Source organism: Polypterus senegalus, chromosome 18, assembly GCF_016835505.1.
Source record: "Polypterus senegalus isolate Bchr_013 chromosome 18, ASM1683550v1, whole genome shotgun sequence".
NCBI lineage: Eukaryota > Metazoa > Chordata > Cladistia > Polypteriformes > Polypteridae > Polypterus > Polypterus senegalus.
This window is the reverse complement of record NC_053171.1, coordinates 70,268,646-70,285,430: the sequence shown is the minus strand read 5'-3', so window position 1 is coordinate 70,285,430 and position 16,785 is coordinate 70,268,646. Positions and strand designations below refer to the sequence as shown.

The 16,785-nt window shown below is 38.0% G+C and overlaps 1 protein-coding gene across 3 annotated transcripts in view; it reads left to right on the top strand.

Moving 5' to 3' along the window:
• rgs6 (regulator of G protein signaling 6) overlaps window positions 1-16,785 on the top strand; it is a 154,255-nt gene that overhangs the window by 119,241 nt on the left and 18,229 nt on the right. For all 3 annotated transcript variants that reach the window (XM_039741164.1, XM_039741166.1, XM_039741167.1), the window contains exons 12-16: window positions 3,584-3,645; window positions 5,607-5,717; window positions 8,911-9,036; window positions 13,567-13,753; window positions 14,867-14,956. In XM_039741164.1, the coding sequence (XP_039597098.1) occupies window positions 3,584-3,645; window positions 5,607-5,717; window positions 8,911-9,036; window positions 13,567-13,753; window positions 14,867-14,956 (576 nt within the window). The remainder of the gene's footprint in view (window positions 1-3,583; window positions 3,646-5,606; window positions 5,718-8,910; window positions 9,037-13,566; window positions 13,754-14,866; window positions 14,957-16,785) is intronic.

The following is a 16,785-nucleotide window of genomic DNA, read 5'->3' as shown; positions in this document are numbered from 1 at the left end:
CTTTGGTCACCATGAACAGTGGATTGAAAGTGGAATGAACTGAATGAAAGAGGATGTATTGAAGCCTTGATTTTCCATGGAAATATTTATTTTATGTAATGTATTGAATTACTTATTGCTGCCTGCTTCTGCAAAGAGTCACACTAAAGGCAGGAAAGATATAATAAATTAAAACTTGACAGACATATTGCAAAAGGGTTTTGTTCAAACAAGGTGTAAAAGTAGAACAGGATGACTAGAATGACTCCCATTTTGACTCTCCTGTAAACATTGTAATGGATGATTGTTGTCACTGGCAGCACAACACCCTATTACAGCACCTACTCAGCTCAGGACCTCAAGCACAAAATAAGGGGATGAGGACAGCTGCCATCTGTCCAGGACATTTAAAACTCACACTACCTTAGGAAGGCTAATATTATTATTAATAAAGACCTCAGCCATACAGCATGGTCATTTTTCTCTCTTCTCTATTCAGGAACATTAATTGTATGAGGGTTCCACATACATATAATATGCGTGTCTCCTATGTGGAAGTGAAGGTCTGTGATACGGTCTGCATATTTGTAGCTTGAGATCCACAAAAGGAGGAAACGAGTCACATGTTATAATAGTTTTTTTCCTAAGCTTTTGGCCACAAAAAAAGAATAGCATCCATATAATAAAAAGACTTTATGACAAACACCTTCCCAACCCCACCTTATTAATCCCCCCCCCTTACAATCCCCACTTCACCCCCACCATCACCCACTATATTTTGCCTTTGATTCCAATGTATAATCATTTTCCTGTGATGATGACACCTGGCATGTTGTCAAAAGCTTAGGAATAAAAAACTATTTTAAGATACATGACTCATTTGTATACTGTATATGGTGTCATAGGGGACAAGGGTTAGCTGGCATCCCGGTGCTGGTACACCCCCAAAAGGTATATATATATATATATATATATATATATATATATATATATATATATATATATATATATATATGGTACCTTGGTATACATCCTTAATCCGTTCCAGATCCTTGGACTTATACCAAACAGGACTTATACCAAACAAATTTTTCCCATAAGAAATAATGGGAAAATGATTAATTTGTTCCCATGAAAAAAATCCTATTGTTATTGGCATATTATACATTGATGGGGTTGTATAAAATAATTTAAACACTGCTTAATACTAAAATACATAAATACAAAAGCAATTAGATGAAATAAATAAAAATGACTTGTCCGATAACAATGAGTTTAATTTTACTGCACAACAAAGGAGAGCGTTACAGCTCTTACAAAGGAGCCTCTTCAGGCGATTGTGTAGCACTGCCGTTGTTCTTCTTCTGGCAGTCTTCAATCCAAATCCCTAAAGCAGATTCCATCCAGACTACTGCCTTATTACATCCACTTACAACTCGTTTTGCACCCTGGTTAAAAGGACACTGCGGCCATAGATCTTATATTCCTTTCCTACTTTTTAAATAAAAAGAATCGTAGCCTTCAACAAATCCAAAACGTTTACCTTTTCGGCAGTCGTTAACATCTTCCGTTTGCGCTTGGGCACGGCCCCTGAAGCAGTAGCAGATCGTTTTGGAGCCATAATGAAGGGCTTGACTATGCACAAAGATAAACACAAAAGAGCACAACTCTTTACACAGAGAAACACGTTGATGCTGAATGAGCGAGACGAGACTTCCTCGTTAACACTGCATTCAGCACGCAGGAACTTAACTGCGTGCTCTGATTGGTTACTTTCTCAGTCAGGAGAACTTAACTGCGTGCTCTGATTGGTTAGCTTCTCAGTCATCCTCCAATAGCATCCCTTGTATGAAATCAACTGGGCAAACCAACTGAGGAAGCATGTACAGGAAGTAAAAAAGACACATTGTCCGCAGAACCCGCGAAGAAGCGAAAAATCCGTGTTATACAGTATATTTAGTTATGCTTTAATATAAAATCCACGATAGAGTGAAGCTGCGAAAGTCGAAGCGCGATATAGCGAGGGATTACTGTACAGGTTAAAACTTGGCCCTTTTTTTTGAAGACGCGTGCCCGGTATACCACACGTGTTGTTCTAACACACAAGTCGTATTCCAAACAAAGGTCATATACCAAGCAAAATATTTCGCCTCTAAACAGGACGTATACCAAGTTGGACTTATTCCAAAGCAGATGTATACCGAGGTACCACTGTATATATATATATATATATATATATATATATATATATATATATATAATACATACTGTATATATTTAATATAACTATATATAGTAAAGGTCATACTAGATGTACTGACATCATCACTGATATGGATTATGGTCCCTTACCCAGCTGGGATGCCTTTATAGACCGACAATACAAGGTGGATGTGCAGTCTGGCCAGGGTGGTGCCCTTTTACTTTCCAGGTCATGGAGAAAATATAATGAATGGACTGGAGGTGTCAACATCAAATGGGCAGTCCTTTAGGGTGTACCTCCAGTTTGGATACCCAAAGGGCCACATGGGAAGTGTAGTTCAGGTATGCAGCCCTGTTGGGTTTAACAGGGGTAGTCAGGGGGCACTGCTGTGAGAAGACCGTCCTTTGAGGATCCCTTTGAGGATCTTCCACATGACCAAAAAGTGCTCCCCTGGTTCAATACTGTAGCAGCAGAAGTACTTCGGGTCCAGTTTAATAGGAGCTACCTCACCTCAACCTGACATTGGAGTCTTACCTGGGAAGTGTGGAAGGAAAGGGTAAGAGGTTATATTACTGTATATTGTGCTACAGTATCATGGACTGAGGAATTGGAAGCCTATTAAGGTATTGTTAAGAATAAAACAACCTTATTTGCACTTGTGTCTGTGTTTGTGTAGTTGCATCTCGGGTTTGGGAACTCTGCAGTGTCCCCTAGTGGTCACTATATACAATATATATGTTATTATTTTCACTGAACTTGTACTCATGGCCGGTTTGGGAGGCTGTGGGAGACATTCAAGTAACATTTTCATTGTATTATAGTTTAAGCAGAAGTAAGCCTTTCTAATTCAGCTTGTTCATCTTTCTGTTCATACGTTTAATGACTATCTGATTTGCAGTTTTGCGTCATGGGACACCAGTATTTATTCCAGTAACACTGGGTTCTAGACAGGATCCAGTCCTGGATGAAATGTCAGAATAATGCAGAGCATGCATACATACATACTGTCTAATTCAGACATCAGCTGAAATAACTTGCATGTGCTTGTGATGAGGAAGTAAACTAAAATAAAAGGAGAAAATCCATGAAGAAACAATTAGAACATGCAAAATCCACACAAACATTATAATGATAGGAAATTTAACCCTCACAATGAAGGATTGCATTTTTACACCTTTGCTGACTGGGACTATTTCCTACTAATTGAAATTAGACTATGCCACAAAAAATAATGAGACATTTGTTTCATCCCCAGACGATAAAAGGCTGAGGGACAAAGTTTTACAGTATTTCCTATAAACACTGAACACTACCAATTTAAGGAACAGTCATTACCATAATGTCCTTGTCAGTCACATTTTCCTCTTTGACTAATTATATGTTGTGTCTCTCAACCTTTAGATCACTTTCCTAAACATCCAGCTTGACAGACACTGCATGAAAATGTCTAAGGTAGCAGAAAGGTAAGACACTCTGTGTTTGACAATCATTTCATTATTACTTTGCTGCTGTGCTGCTTAGTAATTGAAAAGACCTCTGATTAATATAAAGCCAGTGTTAAATGTACAGTGTGGTTAGTGGTTAAGGCTTTTGACTTCAAACCATGAGGTTGTGGATTCAATTCCCACTACTAACTGTGTGACCACGAGCAAGTCATTTATCTTACCTGTGTTCCAATTGGAAAAAAAACTGGAACCAATTGTATCCCTCAAGTGTTGAAAGGCCACTTTGGATAAAGATGCTGGCCTACTAATAATTGTATGTTTAGGAACAGAGGCATGAAAAAGCCAAGGCATACCCCAGGAAGACTGGGATTGTGTCCTATGAACCTGTCAGTATGTAGTAAAAATGGTTTCATTTATGGTAATTGAACACTGTTAGAGGCGTTAAAGGATATGAACTGCCAAAATCTAAAGAGGTTGAAGGATGGGTACAGAATGGCAAAGGCAAGTCACCTATGGCTTACAATTATTTAGTAGATTTGATTATTTATTCGTATTTGATAGATAGATAGATAGATAGATAGATAGATAGATAGATAGATAGATAGATAGATAGATAGATAGATAGATAGATAGATAGATAGATAGATAGATAAGAAAAGGATTGGACCCCAGTGGGAAGACCAATTTAGTGCCTTTAGAGCATAAATGTAAAGTGGTGGCATGTACATAACACATGTACTCCTATCAGCAGTGATCGTGTCAAATGAAAAGACAGGGCTGTGTCAGTGGTAGTCTTAGAAGGGGCAGCCCATAGGATGAAGTTCTAGTGGTGCTATGGATCTCATTCTGAGTCATGAGCTTCCTGGTTATTGGTAAAAAAAGACAAGTAAAAAAGCTGCCTTTCACTAGTTTTCTCTATTAAAATTGTTCCCAGTAAAGACAGAAGTATAACCACATACAGTATGTTTAAATAAAAAGGTTTTTTGAAAGGGACTATATAAAGGATAAATATATTTGGAATGCACAATTTTATTGATACATAGATTTGAAAAACACTATATAATATATGTTAGATACAGATTACATGGGAAAGAAACAACTGACAAACCTGAGCAGAAAAGATCTGAAAAATTCAGCAGATATCCAAAATGTATTGTGAAGTTAAAAGAGGTGACTCTTGAGTCAGTGCTCATGGAGAGTGGCCTCAAACTTGATCCCTGATTTGTGTGCTGCTTACAGATGACTCTACCAATCATATGACTGCAACATACCTCAGACTGAGATCGGAAGAGCCAGGGGATCACAGCCCATGAAAGTAGAGTCTAAGTTTAGAGCTCAGCCCATGCTAACATTTTACAGTAAGCAAACAGAGTAGAGAAATTGGTCTAATACAATCTTGTGAAATATGTATCGAGAGAGTAGAAGACGTTAGACACTGGATTTTGGAATAGGAGAGGCTGTTGGAAAATGCTATTTTTTTTTCCTCTACAATGGCCTCTATTGTACTCAGATAGTCATTTTGGTGAAAATGGTTTTGATTTTATGTCTAGTGAGAGAATTGTTCATAGGCAAATTAGGGATTGGAAAGAACTAAGGATAGGGGTCTTTAAGCAATTGGTAAGAGTCACCAATCTTTCCAGTAAATTGTCACAATGATTATATAATGTTAATAAACATTCAGGGGAAAGCTATTTCACATTTTTAAATTAGCTCTGAAACTTGTGTTGGTATAATGAGAATGTGACCTTTCCGCCATTATGTGAATTTTCCCTTGGGATTAATAAAGTATCTATCTATCTATCTATCTATCTATCTATCTATCTATCTATCTATCTATCTATCTATCTATCTATCTGTCTATCTATCTAGCTAAAGGTAGAGTTAGACTCCAAATGTTGAAAGTGCTGCTTTCTTGTGCTTTCATTAACAACCAATGCACTTTGTAAAAAAAGTTTTCTTTTGTTTAAAACATTTTACAGTTTGATGAGCTACACAGAACAGTTCCTAGAATATGACCCCTTTGTGACTGTACCCGAACCCTCCAATCCATGGATTTCTGACGACACCACATTCTGGGACCTGGATTCCAGGTATCTGTTTTACTATTTGTTCCCCATAGAGATGCTCAAAACCTCATGTGCCACCAATCATTAAACAAGATTAGAAAAGAAATAAAAATATTTATTGATGCACAGGGAATAGCAAAACAAATTGTTGTAGGCTGACATCACTCTACACGACATAACTGACAGTCTTCAGTAGTAACCCTTCTTTACAAAGTCTTAATAGAAATTACAGTAATTGCTAGACAGTCATAGCATCCATCATTTACCATCTTTTTGTATTGTGGTCCACTCCAAGTGCTCTAAACAGCCACTACAGATCTCCCTGATTTACAACAAGAAAATCAAATCAGTGGAGTTAGCACTTACGTCTGCAAGAGGTTAGACCCATGCAGTGCTTTCTGGACACAATAGATGATTTTGGAATAGTGATGGAAAATCGTGAGGGGATTGTGTAATCAGTCATCCCTTGTAATTACAGGTCATATAATTTAACACCCTCAAAGGCTACAGGATTCAACAATTGCGGTCAGAAAATCTGACATCCTTTAAGACAAGAAGTCACATCGAGTCTTGTAGTGTAAAGCCTACCTGCACATAAGAGATTCATTTTTAAATGTCACTTGAGAAGCAGAGAAGAGGGTACAGGGACTCAGTGGCTACCACTGCTGCCTCACAGCTCCAGAATCCTCCCATATCTTAAAGATATGCATGTTAGGTTAATTGGTGACTCTAAATTGGTTTGGTATTTTCATGACCTTCAGTGTTTTTGGATGATGTTTTGATTGAGTGGAATATTTTTTCATCATCTGTTTTTTTTTTTTAAATATTGCTTTTATTTACATTTTATAATCTATTTGGAGCATTGTAGACTGTCCAAGGAGAAGCGCCAGCAGTGCATACATCAATTTGGTCATGTACTAGACACCATGTCACTCATGAGTGCTTAGCTCCAGTAACCTCTTGTTGACACTTCACCTAAATAAAAAGACTGCTGTTTTTCTCTCTTTCTCTCTCTTTATCGTGAACAAATTAAAAGTTTCACTTTGTTAAGAATTTCAAATGTGCAATTAAAGCACATGGTTGACTGTGATTCTTATTTCAAAAGTCTGCCTGATCAATCAAACTCCCTCTAGTCTTAAGGAGTCAGCTTGGACTTTGCAATATTTGCATTTTCATGAGGGTCATTCTCATTGGTCACAGGTTTGTGTAATTGTGCCCTGCCATTGTGTTGTCAGGTCTGTGGTTTATTCATTATTATTGATAATCTTCTGCAGGAAACAATTGGTTTTTGCTTGGTGCATTTTTTCAGCAGATTTTTTAAAAACAATACATTATTTTGGGCTATTTTCAACCCCCTCCATGAATGTTTACCATGCTTTTCATCCATCTGCCACCCCCTTTTTACTCTTTACAACATGTGGTATTTCTAAAAGAACATTCAAATATTCAGAGTTCAAAAGTATTAAAGATGAAGAGTAATGTGCATAGTCAGCCCACTCCTAACTACCTCATTGATTCTTAGGTCTTTGAATTCTTCCTCCACTTCAATACTTGGCCAATGACATCACTGGTCCGCTCATGCATTGTTTCATGCTATCATTTTTTTTAAAAAACTCCCACATGAAACATCCATCCATCCATTCTCTAACCCGCTGAATCCAAATACAGGGTCACGGGGGTCTGCTGGAGCCAATCCCAGCCAACACAGGGCACAAGGCAGGAACCAATCCTGGGCAGGGTGCCAACCCACCGCAGGACACACACAAACACACCCGGGCCAATTTAGAATCGCCAATCCACCTAACCTGCATGTCTTTGGATTGTGGGAGGAAACCCACGCAGACACAGGGAGAACATGCAAACTCCACGCAGGGTGGACCTGGGAAGCGAACCTAGGTCTCCTAACTGCGAGGCAGCAGCGCTACCACTGCACCACAGTGCCGCCCCACATGAAACAGTATGTAGTTTTATATCAGGTGAAAAACTGATTTTTGGGGGTATTTAACCATTTTTGTTTGCCTATTTTCACAAAGTTTTTCAAAATGTTCTTTTATTTATGCAATACAGGAGACATGTCACTTGACTGCGATTTGTGACATAAGCAGTTGTTAAGCTATAAATATGGTGGTGGTTCCATGTTTTGTTATCCCTTGGTTGGAAGATCTTCCATAATCGTTAGCAACAATTAGCTTGTCACACAAGTAGCCAACGTGTTAGGTTTCATTATGGTTTTTGATCACTTTTCCGACTTTGAATTTGATTTTTGGTTTGCCCCTGTGATGTGCTCACTCATGTTTCTTTTTAATTTTCCAGTTTCTACCTAGCTTGGCCCTAACTATGATTCTTGTCTTGCAATATTGTCTCCCGGTCTTTCCTTGTCTTCTGATTCCTTGGAGACATTGTCCCGTAACAGAGTACTTTTCACTATTAAAAAATAGAAAAGGTTAACTATTTAGCCCTCCTTCTACTATTTTAAGTTTGAGTTCAAGTCTATTGTCACATGAACAGGGTACAATGAAATTCATATTTGTATGTCTGACCAAGTTTGTCCCTTATTGTTGATGCTTCTCTTTTCTTGAAAGGTGTAAAGCAGGTCCTTTAAGTATTGTAAAGCAGTCTATAAAGTTTTTTATTTTACATTATAAATGAATTACACAGGCTTCTTGTGAACTTTCTAAGATTTAAAACTAATAGATAAAACTCAGTTTATAAAGCGTTTTGTAATGGTGCTCTGTAAAAGGTGCTCTACAATATTATAATGAATTGACTGACTGATTTTCTCAGACTCTAGAATATCAAAATATACTTTATATGTTGCAGCACCTTTACATAAACAAGATAATCTCAAGGTGCTTTTAAGGCACACTGCAACTCTTTCCATATTTTCCTGAAAGGCCAAGTGACTCATTACAGATTACCCAGCGGGGCTGTGATGGTGCTTGAACTTTTCCGTACTGTGATTCACAGACTAACATATACTGTAAAAGTTTATAAAATAGACCTGGAGGAATTCAGTCTTTATAAAATGTTTTAAATACCAAATAGTAAATCGTCTCTGTTTTCAGATGCCCCACAGTGTTTCAGAAGTGCATCACTATGTAAAGAGTTGGGAGCCTGCATTTGTCTATCCATTTTTATGCAGGTTTATTCTTTAAGCTCTTCTTTGCTACTAAAGTGTTCCCCTGCAACTCACACTTCTTCCTTCTGTTTTGTAAAGCAAGGATCCAAGCCAGCAGCGAGTGAAGAGGTGGAGCTTTTCCTTCAATGAAGTTCTTATGGATTCCATGGGACGAGACCTCTTTCTCAAGTTCCTAGAGTCGGAGTTCAGTTCAGAAAACCTCAGGTAAGTACAGACTCTGACATGCTACTTGGTTCAGTCAGCACTACTGCAAACATGGTGTTGAGACTCATTAGCCCACCTGTGGCATGACTACCCAAAAGAGGGGAGTTTCACAGGTATTGATATATTGATGAAGCCAAACTTGCTGCCTTACTTGTGTGATGACCTCACATACTAAGTGAGAAACATTAAATCTACCCTCAGATTGTTTGTACTACATCTGCCACCCCAACTGTGGTAAAGTGAGGTCCATGGCTGTTTGGAATTTTTAAGTAAATAATTGCCGCACTTGCATTTTTGTATGTGTGTTTGTGCATGACAGCATGGCGAGCGTTTCCCGTGTGTGATATCGGAGCGGACGGTTGTGCACAGGTGTAGGATAACCTATGACCCTAACTGATGCTGGCAGCTGCTCTTTACCACAGCTGTGCCACATCCCCAGTTTAAAAGGGTAGTGCAAGAAGGGGAGAATCGAGAAAGGAAAACAAGGAGAGAATGAATGGAGGTTAAAGAGAGAAGACGGCAGGAGGTGGAAGGAGCGAGCTGAAGAGAGTAGGCTCGAGGGACAGAAATCAGGCAGCTGGGAAGTGAGCCCCGAAGAGGAGTGTGTGGCCGACACTTGGGGGATGAGGGATATTGGTTGGAAAAGGTCACTCCGGCTGAGCTGCAATGAGGAGTGGGAGAGACTGGGAGATTAGATGACTCACTGCGGAAGATTGGGAAGGCAGCAGGGTTCACACTTTTGGAACATTTTGATTTGTTTTTAATAAAAGCACTGAGCACTTTGCACCTTCTCCTTGCTTCATGTGTGTTTTGTCCTTATCAGCCATGGTTATCCAATTATGTTATTGATGGTGTCGGGTTGAAGAGGCTCCCTAAAGAAAATAAAGAGGGAGCAAGGAGCCAACCCACACCATCACAGCAACACCCAGAGCATATGATGACTGCACACATTTATCATTTTTTGTACTGTTCCACTGAGAGGCCAGGTATTCATAGGAATACCTTTATATTTAAGATACATTGAAAATCAGATCAGACTGTAAACTTAGTAATTTAAACTTGAAACATGTTCTTCCTTTTTGAATAATTGAGATTAATACTAACAACATTTAAAATGAATGGCTATTTTATTTTTTAAATTAAGTTGTTGGGTGAAGTATAGCCATTGGCGCAGATCTTATTCCTGGTTAATTACTTCTTCACTGAAGAGAGCAGGAGCATTTCCAGAACTAGCAGGCATCATGGTCTTTGTGTGGGCTCTTATATATATATATATATATATATATATATATATATATAATATATTATATATACTATATATATATATATATATATATATATATATATATATATATATATATATACTGTATATAAACTGCTCAAAAAAATTAAAGGAACACTTTGAAAACACATCAGATCTCAATGGGAAAAAATCATGCTGGATATCTCTACTGATATGATACTGGGTAATGTGTTAGGAATGAAAGGATTCCACATCGTTTGATGGAAATGGAACTTGTCAACCTACAGAGGGCTGAATTCAAAGACACCCTGAAAATCAAAGTGAAAAAATGATGCGGCAGGCGAGTCCATTTTGCCGAAATTTCATTGCAGCAACTCAAAATCGTACTCAGTAGTTTGTATGGCCCCCACATGCTTGTATGCATGCCTGACAACGTCACTTCTAATGAGACGACAGATGGTGCCCTGGGGGATCTCCTCCCAGATCTGGACCAGGGCATCACTGAGCTCCTGGACAGTCTGAGGTGCAACCTGGCGGGGTCGACTGGACCAAAAACATAATGTCCCAGTGTCAATTGGATTTAGGTCAAGGGGAGCATGGGGGCCAGTCAATGATATCAATTCCTTCATCCTCCAGGAACTGCCTGCATACTCTCGCCACATGAGGCCGGGCATTGTTATGTACCAGGAGGAACCCAGGACCCACTGCACCAGCATAGGGTCTGACAATGGGTCCCATGATTTCATTCCAATACCTAATGGCAGCCAAGGTGCCATTGTCAGCCTGTAGAGATCTGTGTCTCCCTCCATGGATATGCCTCCCCAGACCATCACTGACACACCACAAAACCGGTCATGCTGAACGATGTTACAGGCAGTATAACATTCTCCATGGCTTTTCCAGACCCTTTCATGTCTGTCACATGTGCTCAGGTTGAACCTGCTTTCATCTGTGAAAAACACAGGGCACCAGTGGTGGACCTGCCAATTCTGATATTCTATGGCAAATGCCAATCAAGCCCCACGGTGACAGACAGTTAGCATCGGGCCCACTAGATGATGTCGGGCCCTCAGGCCACCCTCATGAAGTCTGTTTCTGAATGTTTGGTCAGAGACATTCACACCAGTGGCCTGCTGGAGGTAATTCTGTGGGGCTCTGGCAATCCTCATCTTGTTCCTCCTTGCCCAAAGGTACAGATACGGGTCCTGCTGATGGATTATGGACCTTCTATAGCTTTGTCCAACTCAACTAGAGTAACTGCCTGTCTCCTGGAATCTCCTCCATGCCCTTAAGATAGTACTGAGCGACACAGCAAACCTTCTGGTAATAGCACGTATTGATGTGCTATCCTGGAGAAGTTGGACTACCTGTGCAACATCTGTAGGGTCCAGGTATCTCCTCATGCTACCAGTAGTGACACTGACTATAGCCATATGCAAAACTAGTGAAAAAACAGTCAGAACAGATGAGGAGGGAAAAATGTCAGTGGCTTTCACCTGTTAAACCATTCCTGTTTTGGGGGTCATCTCATTGTTGCCCCTCTGGTGCATCTGTTGTGCATCATTAACACCAAAGCAGCTGAAACTGATTAACAACCCTTTCTGCTACTTAACTGACCAGATCAATAGCCCAGAAGTTTCATTGACTTGATGCTATATTCTAATTAAAAAGTGTTCCTTTAATTTTTTTGAGCAGTATATATATATATATCCAGTATATATATATATATATATATATATATATATATATATATATATATATATATATCCAGTATATATATATATATCTAGGAAGAGTCCCCTGTAGAGTGCAAGAGTAAATAAATAAAATCTGAAAGTTAAGTTGTAGCTACAACTTATAGAAGCTGATGCATTACAACATATTCACGATGGGTTTTGATTCATCATTTATTCATTTTAGTGATCTTACTTGTCAAGGTCCCCCACCCTTAATTGCTTATTTTTGTCTTAAACAGCTACAGTACTTTCACTGTTTTTAATGGCTCCTTAGCAATAACATGCAAATGACAAAGGAGCCAGCAGTTCTCCATCTAAGTTGTTTCCATTTACACCTGTGTGGATTTATCATCTGTGGTGGGCTGGCGCCCTGCCCGGGATTTGTTTACTGCATTGCACCCTGTGTTGGCTGGGATTGGCTCCAGCAGACCCCCATGACCCTGTAGTTAGGATATAGCAGGTTGGATAATGAATGGATGGATGGATTCATTATGCACTATTTGGTTTAATAAGACACTTAAGAGAAAAACGTTGACAGACTGATAATCCGTTTAGGTTTCAAATCATTTGGATTATATTCTTGGAAAGGAAAAAATGTACGATATAAGAACATAACATCGCAGACTAACAAACCATAAAATTAAATAAGGCCTGAGATTGGCAATCACTGGTTTCTAATTTAGCAATTGGGTTAGAAAGAAAAATTACAACCACTGCGGCCCTCAAGGACCAACATTGGAAACTCCTGGTCTAGTTGAAACCAAGGTCAAATGAACAAAGACGCTCTGCTGTGGGATTGCACCATTGTTGAATAACACGCCATACTGAGATTTCTTTAAGCAGACAGAGTGTAAACCTGCTGAGATTCACCAAAGGATGTTACGGAAGTGAAAACAGCATGACTCAAGGAAATGTTTATGAATAGGTAGAAAGTTTTAAAGAGGGAAGAAGAAGTTAACTCTTGAAGTCTGATCTGGTCGACCATCAACATCGCTCACACAAGCCCACATCGACATGATAAATGCCTTCATCAGAGAAAGCGAAGAGATTGCATTATCTGCTGTTGCTGCCCATTTGGATATCAGTCGTGGGTCTGTATGTACTAAAGTGCAGAATGACTTGTAGTACCATAAAGTTTGTGCAAGATGCATACCTAAACAGCTTACTAATCTGCAAAAGCTAATGTTACATGCAAAGTATTTAAAATATTATTTTTTAGGTGTATAAGTAGAACATTATAGTAAAAAATTGTTCTTTATGTTTTTTGATTGGTTAAACCATAACCTAACATGCTTTAATGATTTAATGTAATGACAGGCAGGCAGTGTGGCTACGTGGTTAAAACTTTGGACTTTACTGGGGTGTTATAAGTCGCACTTGATAGATGCGTCAGCCCAATAATAAATAACCTTATTTTACCTTAAACTTACTTTCTCAGCTCTAGCTGACCTTTGAAATTTTACTGAATTGGTACATCAATGTGGTACCTTCAGATGCCTTATAACTTTTTTATATACTTAATTCATCTGATTTTGTTGCATTTTTAAACAGGTTTTGGCTGGCTGTACAAGATTTGAAGCAGCGTCCTTTGCAGGCTGTCCCAGATCGAGTCTTAGAAATCTGGCAAGAGTTTTTGGCTCCAGGTGCTCCCAGTTCTATTAATTTGGACTCTCATACATTTGAAAAAACAAGTCAAAATGTAAAAGACCCAGGAAGATATACCTTTGAGGATGCACAGGTAAGTGGCTTCTTCGGAATGTGATAAGGCAGCACTTTAAATGAAATGTTGAGTAAGAAAATGTGCCAGTTTTCAGTTACACCAAATACCTTCTTTCTTAACTCAGTTCTGACCTGGCCTGGCCTTAAGGAACAGCGTGGATAAAGAAAAGAAGTAAATACTGAATTAACTTAGCATCAAATCCTTAAACCCACCTAACCTAAATCAGGGTTGTGGTGGCCAAAGCCGATGCCTTTATGAAAATCCCTACAAAAAGAAAAGAGCCTGCCATTGATTTATCCTTAATTTTTTGAGTGGCGCAGGCCAAAAATGCAAACCAGAATTCTGGTTGACTGGTCAGGTGAACTTTTGAAATGGAGGAAAACAAGAACTGCGGTCAACAGAATGATTTTTTAACCTCTGCCAGGTGCTATCCACAATATATTGGGTGATGCAATCCATAGATACAATGAAAAGGTGTATTTCATATGTGTAAATGAGAGAAAAACGTACTACATTCTTCAAAAAATATTTTAATAACATGAATCATGACACCTGGCAGCTCTGGGCAGAAGGTGGAAACCAAATCTAAACAAGATGCCACTCCATCACAGGGATATTATATTCCTAAATAAAAAGCCCAATCATTTATCTGCAGTAGGATTTGGTGTAAAACTCACAACAATACAGAGGGAGACAGAGCCTTGCACACAATGATCATTTTTGTCCAGGTATTAGTAGCATTAAAGAGCCTCTGTTTTACAGCAAATCAAGGGCTGTAATGTTGATTATTTGAGTTTCTGTGGCTGAAACTTTTCTTGAAAACTTCTTATGAGCTTTATACAGAGATAACACTGGTACAAAGGATACAGTTTTATTAACACTGTTACAGCCGTTGTAAGTGATGGCTTACATTGTTATCATACTGTTTGTCAGAAAATGAAAGGAGAAATATCAGTAAATATCTGAAGAAAGTCAAAGATGTTTGGTATATAAATTGTATAATTCTTTTGGCTTTTTATTTGTAACAGGGCCATTATGGTAATTACAAGAAATCAGATCTCTTACATTGAGGCAAATGGAGTCAGTCTCTTGTTGCGGACTGAGAAACACAATTCTTTCTTTCTCTTGCAGGAGCACATCTACAAGCTGATGAAAAGTGATAGCTATACCCGCTTCCTGCGCTCAAATGTCTACCAGGATTTACTGCTGTTAAAAAAGAAGGTGATTGTTTTTACAGTACCTCTAGTGTGTTTGTCTCCAATAGATTCAATAAAGGCCAAGGTGTTTGATTTAACCCTTCCTTAAATTACCAGTATACACACAAAATAGAAGGGGGCTGCCTGGTAATCAGTGTAACACGTTCTGATGCAAGTACTGTGATGGAAAGGGCTGAAAAAGTCATCACATGCAAGAATTTTGAAAAACAGTAGAGTGTGGAACAGAAACATGAAAGCAGTGAAATCAAGAAGGAGCCGAACACACTACCTGGCCATTTGACAACCGGTGAATGAAGGTGAATGAAGGTGAATGAAGGTGGCAGGGACTGAGGCCTACTCTGTTCAGCAGGAATTAGAGTGCTCAATTACAGAATTATACGACTGGAAACTGGGATCAAAGAAAAAACAGAAAGAGCCGTTCACATTCATTCATTCTTGGTTCCTCCTTTCTGTAATAATAGCAGTAATAAGAAGAAGACATTCAAAACAGATCATTCAAATGTTATCCCTGATTGAACAATAATAATAATAATAATAATAATACTAATTCACATTTTGTGTTCCCATGATAATTATAACAATGATATCAGTAAATTTAAATGAAATCAATCAAAATTTTTGCTGTCTTAATAATGATAATAATAATAATAATAATAATAAATACTTTTAAATTAGTTTAACCTAACATTTAAATTAGATAAGTAAAATTGCACAAATCCTCTATTTGTCTAATTAAAATATATATGATTATTATTATTATTTATAATATTAATACCAGTAATTATAATAATACATCCATATTTAATTATTCAAACATTCCTATAATAATAGTTATAGTGCAGTCATAACTCACATTTTGTGCCCTTGTGTCCAAAGGAAATGATAATAATAATAATAGTGCTATAACATTAGGTACATTCAAATATTGTAATCATAATAATAATAATAAAATAAGGTATTTAAATTATATAACTTAAATAAAATTTTGTTCCTGTTCTAATAATAATAAAGACAATAATTTAAAATTAGATCATTAACATGTGTGACTACATTAATAATTATTATAATAATACACTCAGATTAATAATGTTTTTGTCTTTTTTGTCTTTTCCAGTAATAAAAATAAAAATAGTTACTTTTAACCTAGGAAAGCCACAGTTTTGTTGCTTCTGTAATAATAACCATGCATTGAAATTAAATAAGCAAAATATTGTACATGTTATAGATAGATAGATAGATAGATAGATAGATAGATAGATAGATAGATAGATAGATAGATAGATAGATAGATAGATACTTTATTAATCCCAAGGGGAAATTCACATAATCCAGCAGCAGTATACTGATACAAAAAACAATATTAAATTAAATAGTAATAAAAATGAAAAGAATTAAAATAAAATTAATGTTAGCATTTACTCCCCCGGGTGGAATTGAAGAGTCGCATAGTGTGGGGAGAAACGATCTCCTCAGTCTGTCAGTGGAGCAGGACGGTGACAAAAGTCTGTCTCTGAAGCTACTCCTCTGTCTGGAGATGACACTGTTAAGTGGATGCAGTGGATTCTCCATGATTGACAGGAGTTTGCTTAGTGCCCGTCGCTCTGCCACAGATGTTAAACTGTCCAACTTTAATCCTACAATGGAGCCTGCCTTCTTAACAAGTTTGTCCAGGCGTGAGGCGTCTTTCATCTTTATGCTGCCACCCCAGCACACCACCGTAGAAGAGGGCACTCGCCACAACCGTCTGGTAGAACATCTGCAGCATCTTACTGCAGATGTTGAAGGATGCCAACCTTCTCAGAAAGTATATTCTGCTCTGAGCTTTCTTACATA